At 41.1% G+C, this 11082-nt stretch overlaps 1 protein-coding gene across 1 annotated transcript in view; it reads left to right on the plus strand.

The window, feature by feature from the left end:
* Nucleotides 1-6770, plus strand: part of LOC119409242 (protein rapunzel) — a 12872-nt gene extending 6102 nt beyond the window's left edge. Inside the window, exons 5-6 of the mRNA XM_037676091.1 lie at nt 4659-4720; nt 4880-6770. Coding sequence (XP_037532019.1) covers nt 4900-6075 — 1176 coding nt within the window. The 5' untranslated portion in view covers nt 4659-4720; nt 4880-4899 and the 3' untranslated portion in view covers nt 6076-6770. The remainder of the gene's footprint in view (nt 1-4658; nt 4721-4879) is intronic.
* Nucleotides 6771-11082: the final 4312 nt, after the last annotated feature.

The following is an 11082-nucleotide window of genomic DNA, read 5'->3' on the forward strand; positions in this document are numbered from 1 at the left end:
GGAGACCTGTCCAGGTGTTCCTGTGATGGACTGGAGACCTGTCCAGGGTGACTCCTGCCTTTTGCACAGTGATCGCTATGAGCACCAGTGACCTGGAAAGGAAGAAGTGTATTAAAGATAATGCAAAGATGAAGGAATTAATCACTGGATGTACATCTTCAAGTGAAAAACATTTGGAGCTAACCTAATTAAAGATGGCCGCTGCAGCCAACTGAGCTTAGAAAATACAAACGCTGGCATCAGGCAGACACTGTAATTAGGAATCTATCCATCAATCAATCGATCGATCAATTATTATCTTTACCTGTACTGGTGCCCTTGAGTTTATCTAAAGTTCTGGGGTCACAACCTCACTGCGGGTCATGTAACGCACACTGGGGGGTTCTTGGATAATCCCCAGAGATTATCCAGAGATTTAGGATGCGTGAAAGCAGCAGAGCACTACATCTGTAGCATCTTAGCTAGCGCGTCTGAACGGTGCGCTGCTAGCTTAGCTCTACGTTAGTGCTGGCAGTTCTCAATAGGGGGGGCCGTTGGTCAGGCTACTCTAAAATAGTTACTGAATCAAGTGTTTACTTATGTAGGTAAACGTAGATGTTTAGTAACTCGTTAAAATACATCAGAATGCAGGAAATGGCATCTACTTTATTCAAAATTTTATGGGGGAGGAACCCCAGACCCCCCCACCCACCCACCCCACCCCCAGTGTGTCCTCCCCACATTATAAATGCTTCTGACACCACTGTTTGCATCAAATGTTGGCACAAAACAACAAAGAAAACAAACTGAGCCCTAATATTTCATGTATTTTTTGCCCGGACAATGATTGGCTGCAGTCGTTGAAAGGACAACACGTGCACGCTGCGTGGGTGTTATTGGATTTGAAGGGAGTGAGAGGAAAATCTAGTCAAACGGAGACTTCTCATGTCTGTTACTTGAGCAGCTGCTCCCGTTTCTGAAAATGTGATTTCTTTGAGCACTTTGTGTTTGAAATGTCTGAGGAGAGGTGCTTCGTGCACTTTAGACTTCAGCTACACAAGTCACAGGATCCTGGGAAGGAAATGTTGAGATATCATCCCATTTTTAGAAAAGCTCATGTCCAAAGAGATACACTTATTATAAATAATCTGCTTCCTGGTGGAAGTTCCTGCTGTTATTCTGGGGTATAAAAATGTTGCGCTGCTGCGTTCATGACATGTAACTTCAGTACTTCACACTACAATGCAACAGTCATCCACAAAAACATGTTTTAGTCAAATTTAATCAAGTACTGAAAATTATCAATGCAAACTTAAATGGGATATTAACCTTCATGTTTTAGATCAACTGCAAACTGCTGTGTTTTATTTGCAGGTTGCAAGTGAATGCAACCCAAATGTTCAGTTTCTGATTTCCTAATTTTATTTAGAGGATCCGGTTGTCTGTAGTGAAATAAAACAGGCAGCTCCAACAAAACCTACTTACTCATTTTCAGTCATCTGAAAACAAATTTAAAAAAATGTATGTTGCTAATATGCTAGCTACTTGTTCATGTCCACCATGACCGCTGTGGACACTGCGCCGTCATGGGATGGCCCACAGGGATTCCTTAATGCAAACATTTGTGTGTTTTGGCTCCACCCACTTGTGACTGGTTAATTTTCCTTTTAGTCGTGAAACTGCAGAGACACTTTGAGCTGTGCCTTCTCTCCTGACAGTGAAGTCCTGACCAATGAGAACGCTCCTTCAAACATGTTTCTGCCAGGAGAGAAATTTATAAAAAGAATCTGAATGGTTAACTGTATTTTCATGAATTAAAAGAAAATCGTGCTCAACCGCAAAGTAGTTTATAGCAAATAAGATGAATTAACAACAAAAATAAGAAAAACTGCATTGAAAATCTACAAATATTAAACAATATAAGAAATGTTTAAATACGAGGTGTTTAATTTTGGGGCCTTCTCTGAAGGCGTAGAAGGACCTGAGGGTTCCCTTCTGATTCAATATGTTGTATTTTGCTCACACAGACATGTTTACTGGAATAAATCGTGTGGGACTAATTTACTGACACAAACTTACGTGGCAGTGCTGCTTAAGTTTGTTGTCTCAGAAACTGCCACATTTTACGCACAGAGAACTGAGTGATAATTTAATTTCATGAGACCTTTCTGTTGATTGGATCTCTTAACATCCAAACTTTCGATCTAACATGCAACACAAAGCTGCAGATGACCTGAAGCTACATTAACTAGCCTGCTAGCTTAGCCTAGCATCTAGACCAGAAGCATGACTCATGGTGTCGCGCTGTGTACTGAAAGTTATAAACCACATTTTCCCATTTTATCTGCAGGAATCTGAGAACAAAAAGACGAAACAGAAAAAAAAAAAATGTTTCTGTATTTTGCTAAAGTTCCACGTTTGTTTGGATGCTCGTGCCTTGGGTGGAATGTCAACATTAAGATGTGCCTTCTTGATATCCGAAGGAGCTCTGTGAAAACATCTGCTCGCCACGCTCGTGTGAAATCCAGTTTGATGAACCGTCGGGAGCGAACCGACATCAGCAGAGGCACCAACAAGCTGACAGAATATTTTCCATTGTCCTGTCTTGTTGCTTTGGTTAGTTTCGCTGGAAAGTGCACCCTCGTCCAGCAAGTTTAACCTCTTCCCACGCCCGCTGCGCTGAAACTGGTTCGGGAGAAAGAGCGCAGCAGTTTGTCCTTCGGCCCAACAGGAAGAGAAAAACAGTTTGTGACTGGCAGAAACTGGAACTGAAACACACCAGTTTAACTAATTGCTGCAGCTGAGAGCGAGGATGTGGAGCTGTAATCGCCTTCAGGACTGTTATTCATTTTCAGATTTCCACACGTTTGACTCTTTCCAGGTTTGCAGAGGGACAAGTCCAAACATGTTCAGGATGAAAAGAGAGCTGCTCTCCATGTCAACCTCTGAACGTGTTGTTTGCATTAAAGGCTTTCCATCTCTAGATGACTTCCTGGTGCGGCACCAAAACTTTAAATAACACACTGCTGAATATTTGATAGTTTCTAATCTTTTCTTACCAAATTAACAATTTTTTATCACCTGCCAGCATAAAAGACATACAATAATGTATTTGCCTGGGTCTTTGAGTGTGTATTTGTCAGAATCAGAATAAGCTTTAGTATCATTGCACTGAAATACAGTGAGATTATGTTCGTACAGTCGCCCGAAAGATGGGCGGAGTGTACGTTACTGCTGCTCCTAACAGCGCAGCCCCTTATTCTTTTAGATAGAAAAGGCCATGAGGAGAGGATAGTGGTATTACAAAAAAGATCTCTTCATGCCTTGTCCTATCAGGACACGATTTAAGACATGAAAAACTCTAACAGCAGCACATTTATAGACACATTACATATGCATTTGACAACAAGATGATGAGATTTGTCCACAAAGCAATTCCAGATAGGACCATAGTCCTGTTAAGATGTTGGTGTCAGCCGGTACAGCTTTGATAAGTCTTCACAGATGTTCTTGGGGGAGGGGTGGTGGGGTTGCGATAGACAGAGCTTTCTTAGTTTCCACATTTCCCAGGAGAAGTTTGATAAGTCTGCCTTTTTCGAGGCCAAACGGGGGAGTCCGCTTCAGATAAGCCACAGTTGTTGATTTTTGTTCAGACAGACTGTTATTTCTCGTCAGCTTTGAGTCCTGTTGGTACTTTCCATGATCCAAAATAGCCAGATGTGCGGGCATTCCACTTGTCCGTGCTTATTAGCGCCCTCCAAGGTCGTCCCCAACATGCTGGTGAGTCCCAGAAGCCGCTGGCGCCTGTGATTCTCACAAATTGCTTCCATCTTACGGTTTAGCTAGTAAATCAGCTGATTTTGAGTACTCGAAGCACGAACCAAACCTTCACATGAGGTTGGTAGCTTTGCCATGGCCGAAACTGCTACACTGTCTTCTTTAATAGGTATCCGCTAGTGCCAAAAAGCAGAAACCCTGCTATGATGTTTCCAATGTTATAAACATCTTCGGCGTCCTCCTGAGCCAATACGGAAAGGCACATCAACTTCCAATCTCTCCACAGATCTATGACGTACCCTGCCGGGCAGGTTGTGAATAATCATTATAATTCTCTTGTCTCATACCTTTTAGCATTTTTTATACATTTCAAATGGCAACAGTGAGAGTTAAGTCACTTTATGGATATTTAATAAACTGAAAGTTACAACATTTAGGAACTTCTGCTTTAAGCTCGCAGCAAATGAGGAAGCAAATTGTAAATTAGAAACTTTTAGAATAATATAATAAATGTGCACTATGAGTCTCGTTCGTTAGTTTTTCTTTCAGAGTAATTAAAAAAAAAATAATACACCCCAATAATGCTCCGTTTCAATAATGGGATGGTTACTGGTTAATGTGCAAACATGTGAGATGATGGAGGCACAGAGCTGGTGTTGGGCTGATATTCTGTAGAGAAACTGAATTTCTTGTTCTATGACGATTCACGTGTTAAACGTTTTGCAGCCCCTCCTGGTATACTCTATCCCCCCACAGTGGCCTTTAAATTAGCACAGAAACGGGTCGAGCCGTACTGGTTTTGCATCACTTTCCCATCACATTCTCTTGCCTTGTTGACTCTTTGCTTTTTGGGTGTGACCGGCAGCCGAGCTCACGTGGGTGTTTCTCTCTTTTCTTATCAGCTTTTGCTGTTTTATAAGAAGCAGGAGGGAGCAGGCCGCAGCCCAGTAACGTCTCCAGAGCTGTAAGTACTTCTACAGACCACTACTTTGATGTTTTATACCTCCTCCTTGTTTTAATTCACTTTTTCCATCTTAGTCTGTTGTACTTTTGCTTTTTACTGAGCGTTTCCAAGAATGTAAGTTGGATTTTCTTATTAAGAAAGTTGTTCTTCTCTTGGTAGTATCGGTTACATCAGCGACGATGGCGAACCCTCTACAGAAGCTCGTGGCGGAGAAGAAGGACATGGTGGAGACTGTGATGGAGGTGTTTGAGCAGGGAGCTGAAGTGGTGGCCAGCATCGCCGGCGACCTTTTCCCTGTTTTTTCCATCGCCGCCCCCATCGTCAAACTGGCTCTCGACAACGTGGAGAGCAAGGAGGCCGCCTTCATGAAGGAGCAGTTTCAGAAGGTCCGGGAGCGTCTGGAGGTGGTCTCTGAAGAGATTCAGAGGATCAACGATGAGATCAAGAAGAGCGGCATCAACGTTGCGTATTTTCCTGTGGAAGAAAACATCACAAACCAGTTCAGGAAGTACATGGACATCCTCAACGCCAAACCCAAGTTCAGGGAGGTCAAGAAGAAGCTTTTCTTGGAGCATTTTGCTAAAACGGATGGAGACAAAAACCTTACCATCCTCTACAACGCTGTAACAGGAGACAACTTCTCCGGCGAATCTGTGCTCGAGGTCATCCTGAACTGCGAGGAGAAAAGTCGCCGGCCGATGGAGGACTTTTGCTCTCGGCTAAAGAACCTCTTCTGCATTGGGCTGATTGCGCTGCTGGGCCACGCTGCTCTGAAAGGCTATGACGAGGAGGACGCCCTTCTGAAAGAGTGGGGCGAGAAGATGAAGAGCGTCCAGGATAAAATGAACGCCGTCATTGAAGACTGCATTGTCAGCTTCCCCAAGCAAGCTGAGCTGGATTCCAAACGACTGGTGAGAGACCAGGTGGACCAAACCAACCAGCAGCTAGCCGACGCTATCATAGAGAAGCTTAAGAAGAAGTACGACTGGGTGGGCTGGTCTGTGCGCATATTCAGGTCTCCTACGTCCTTGTTCGCCAACAAGAAGGATTACCACTGCCCGACGGGGAAGAGTCGCTTCCAGGTGCCCACGTCTGACGAGAAACTGAACGTCTGGGTGTCGTACAGCGCCTCGCCCGAGCCTGTGGATAAGAATCGGATCCAGCAGCTGATCCAGGGTCAGAAGAAGTTCTCGGTGAAAGGTGTAGCAGAGACTCTGTTTGAGGAGTTGCCCGGCGACTGTGTGGTCCACACAGTGAAAACTTCCAAAGGTCTGGCCTGCTCCTGGAGCTTCAACGACGAGCTTCACTACTGGGAGGAGCACAAGAACATCTTTGTCTGTGTTCACTCTGCTTGACGGATTAGGTCCTGAAAAACTCATTAAATAGATTCTCCATCTTGGTCTGTGCTCATTAGAGCTGCTGCCATGTTACCTTACCAATGAAATATTACAGGGTGTGCCTTAATGTAGACATATTTAGGCTTGTGTGGAGTACGTAAGAGTGGTGAGTATCTTACCTGCAGTAAATGGCAGTGAGCTGAATTTTTTTATTTTTATAAGGAAGTAATTTTTATGGAGGCGTGAAGCTAACAGCTACTTGGAGCAGGATGCAATCAAAGGCATGCTTCCACAACTAGAACAGCTCCAACTCAAAACTCTTCTAGCAGTTTAATCAAACACTACACACTAAAAACTGACGGGTTCAAAACTACCCAGTCTGTAACCTGGATCACATTCGAACTGGGCCAACACTAAGTTTTACCAGAACGACTTTGGCGTTACTACAAGCAGTAGCTTTGGTGGCGACTTCGTCTGACCCTCTGGGACTCGTCTTCCATCAGCCTGTTCTAAAAACAACAATTGCAAGACAGTAAAACCTGCTGTTCCTATAAGCGAAGCTTCTTTTTTTCCTGTAGAGATAAGAGGATGTCTGCATGAGACGACTTGCACAGAGAAACGAGCTGTGATGAACTCGTGCACATGTGCAGCAGCCTGCTTCGGTTGAGAAACGGCTGTTCTGTACAGAAGTGACGATGTGTCAGCACTGGTGAGCACGGTTCAGCTAATCTGCTAATAGCAGAGCTAACTTTCCATGTAGCAGTTGGCATTTTAGCTAACTTTGAACATCTTTAGCAGTATTAGCCCCTGCTAAGTATAAACCTGGTAATTTCAAGTCTGCTGTTTTTTTAATAAGACAGTTGTTCACACTAAAATCACACAGGGCAATAGTGATTTACACAGAGCTATGCTAAGTGGAGCTAAAAGCGGTTGTGACATCCCCACCCTCAGTGCTTTTTCCTCATATCTACAGCAAACAGTCTCTGACTCAGTTTGCAGCCAATAACAGAAACATTAACAGAAATTAAGCCAAACCAGAGCAGGAAAACTACATGAAAAACACATTTTCACACTGAAACATCGCAAACAGTCAGAAACATTCCTACCCAGCATGCTTTGCAACACACTGTCTCTGGGACGTGACTCTCACACATTTTGCACATCTTTAAAACGAACAGATTTATTACTGAGAGAATATTAATGCTGATGCGCAGCGACTTTGCAGTTAGCTGATAAAAGTAGTTCACCACAAAGAATTGTTAAAGTGAGTTAATCCATTAAAGTAACTGACACGAGGGAGACGTCCCACACACATTGAATGCATCACTCTGCTTCAGCACGGCGGAGTTCTGCTCCACCTCTTTGGTTCTGATGGACCGGATTCATTTCTGAAAGCTCACCTCTGAACGGCACATTACCTGCTGTGATGAACCATTTCGAGTTGTGTTCACTTACAACGTTCTCACATTACTGACGGTCTTACAGTGTCGGCGACAGCTGTGGCTAATAAAAGTTAGCAAAGCTATTTTTTAGTTGGCGAATTAGCTGTTAGCAAAGCTACCTTTTTGATTAGCTGTGCCCACCACTGGGTTTCTGTATCTATCACAACATTTGGACATGTAGAGTTTGTTTAGCTGCTTCTGTCCTGAGCAGGTTTTAGCATGCGATACCGTCCGCAGCTCCAGGTTTACTTCCATCGGCTGCGTTCTTTGAGTCTTTTTGTACCTGCCTTGGCCCATTTTGTGCCCATCTCAGTGTGGATGGTTTACTGGACGAGGACACAAAAAAAAAAAACCACGAGTGAGAATGAACACAGCTCTGCATGAAATGCTGATGTATGAAATAATGAAAGTTCAAATGAACGAGAACTGTCTACTGAACAGAAGATACTGACTACTTAAAGCTGCTCCACACAACCCTACTTTATAAAACAATAGTTTGAACTGAATCCCATACGTTCATCTTCTTATATGCAATTTAGATAAGTTGGTCAAGTGTTATTTAATAAATAAATTATAACTTTAGCTGAATTGTTCCCAGATTGAACTAGTATTTTTTGGGGTTAAAATTTGGGACATTTTTTAACATGTTGCACAACCATTTCCCTGTTTAATTTTATTTTTATTAAACCAGGATGAGTGTTTTTATTTTATTATTCTGATCAGAAACGTTTGTTTCCACAGTGAAGCTGTGAGATAAAGACGATTGTGTTGACACTGATGCACTGACTCCACCTTACAAAGGACATTCCTGCCAAAACCATAAAAATAAAGTCCATTTTGATTCGACTTATTATACACATTAAACAAATAATAAAAGAATAAAACTTTTCTTATGGGCTGTTTTCAGCAGACATCAACAAAACTTGTTGTACTGCCTGATTCTGCTCAAAAACCTGATTCAGTGTAATTTTGTGCAGAAATAATAGTTTTATATTTACGGGATGGGGTCTTATGGAATTAAGAGATTTTTATTAATGCTTGTATTAATCAGATTTTTGTCTACACTAGAAAATACAAACTGCTTGAAGAATCTTTATTATTATTGGACGCATTTTAATACGCATTTGTAACTTTTCCTTTTTTGTATGTGTATTCTTGTTTTTTTCTGTTGATAAAATTCTTTAGGACATTTTAACTTTTCACAAAAACTATATTTAATACAAAAAAATCTTAGAGCAATCTTTTTTCTTTTTATCTGTTTGACATTATTTGTGTATGTTTATAATATTTGGGTTCAAGTGGTACACCAAGTAAAATAATAAATTTTCAAAACCAAGAACTCCGTCGTGCATCATTTGTTTTGCTTTGGCTTCTTCATGAGTATTTTTTATTTATTTATACGATTGTAATAAAGTTTTAAAATCAGCTTTTTGTGAGATATTTGGTCGTAATCAAAAAATATTAAAAACGTGTTTAAATGTCGAATTGTAATCCCCTGTTTTTGTGTGTCTGTTAGCAAAATATCTCATGAATCAGTGGACAGATTTTCACGACTCTCTGAAAGTAATCCCTGGATTGTAGCGTTACAACAGTTTAACGTTTGAAGTCGAGCTGATTTAAAATGGCTGCCACAGCCAACCGATCATATCAAACACAAAAATAATTATAACTCAGCCCGTTTAACAGGTAATGAGCACATGCTTGGTGTGGTAGTAGCTGAGAGTCCTCTCCAGCACATGCTTTGAACGCTAACTTATTGCACAAGATCTTTGTTTAAACGTTGGACATGGAGCAGGACAAATGTTTGACAGGTTCACAAAGTGTCTGCATGTGACCTCACTGAAAGCTATTAAGAAAACTACATCCTGTAACTGACAGAACGTTTCAGGACGAACGCAGGAAAACGTTTGAGAGAAAGATGCAAACAGTATATTGACTGAAAATGAAGTATATTTCAAATAGATGCCAGGTTTGTTGCAGCGTGTGCAGAGAAACAACAAAACTTCATGGTTTGTAGAACGGGTCAGATGAGTCTGGGTGTTCAGACCTGAGCTAAGTTCATCTGTTTTCCTGAGGCTGGCTGCTCAGAAGAGAAGGATGCTGTGGTCGTCCAGTTGGAAACACCCACAGTGCTCTGTAATCATGTGGTCGTGGCTTTTCTATCTTTGGGACACAAACACTCGTGTCAAAGCGGTCGACAGAAATGAACAAGTGCAACAAATGTGGGTCGAGGATCGTTGCTCAGAGATGTTTGCACTTATTTTCAGACTGAACCGTCAAAGTAGGAGTAGAGACGGGACTGGAAGCCAGAAACTGAAGCCAGCACCGTCTAGTGACTTGCACCAGTACAGGTTTAAGCCCAGTGGTGTAGTCTATGTGATACACAGGCGAACTGAATATACCCAGGAAATGTCATTATACCCACTTAAACGTGCCCAAATGACACGAGCCCATGTCATGTGTCATGTGTCATTGATACATGACATGGGCTCGTGTCGTTGTCGACACATTTGGAACATTTTATAGACACAATGAGTTGGTTCAACCTGTTTTTTTTGTATGATTAATACTTCTGTACTTACTACTTAATACTTGAACATGTTTTACTTTGATACTGTTTTATAAATTCTATAACATGTTTTTAATAAAAAGCCTCAAAGTTGTACAAAATTTCTTGTACATTTATTCAAATAAAAGCATCAGATACATTTTTGAAATGTTCAATATGCTTAAAAATCAAAATTAACAATTACATTGTACTAACCGGTGTACTTTAGTTTCTAAGCACAGTGTACCCACTACAAATATATAGACTACGCCACTGTTTAAGCCCCACCCCTTTTCTGTAAACTATCCTTTATGTGAACAAAAAATAAATATATTTTCAGGTTGTTTTTTTTCTGGTGTTGAATTTTGCTAATTGAAGCAGCTTCATTTAGTCATTTGAGGCTTTAGAATAATAATAATAATACTTTATTTGTATAGCACCTTTCAAACAAATGTTACAAAGTGCTTCACATTAATCAATTAAAACATCATAAATGACATCAGAAACACAAAAGTATACCAAATCAATTAAAATAGATAACAAGGGGAAAAAAAAGCCTTATGTTTTAACATACTGTAGAAGAGGGTCACATCATGGTGTGATTGACAGTTTAGCCATTAGAGAGTTGGGAGGCAGCAGGACTTGGGTATCGATCCTGAAAGCACAAACTGACTCTGAAACTACAACATGGCAGCTCGGGCCGGTCCTGACCATCAGGTGATATAAACCGTTGTGCAGTTTGAAGTCTGCATCTCCACATCCAGAAAAGTTTCCTGGATGGGAACTTCTGTTTTGGACAGTGGAACTTAATGGAGTCATCTTTATTTGGGTTAATGGGTCGACTTTTTATACAAAAGGTGCATTTTTTTTCTTTATTAATTGTTATAAATTTGATGTCAAACTGGTTATTATGTAGCCAAACAATAGAATTTGTGTGATTTAATTTTTCATCTTTAAAGTTAGAGATAGCAAATAGTTTTAATTAACAGTTTTATATGAATTTGATACAGTCGATCACAATATTCTGCTACAGAG

This window comes from Nematolebias whitei, chromosome 5 (assembly GCF_014905685.2).
Source record: "Nematolebias whitei isolate Nwh7 chromosome 5, NemWhi1, whole genome shotgun sequence".
Classification (NCBI taxonomy): domain Eukaryota; kingdom Metazoa; phylum Chordata; class Actinopteri; order Cyprinodontiformes; family Rivulidae; genus Nematolebias; species Nematolebias whitei.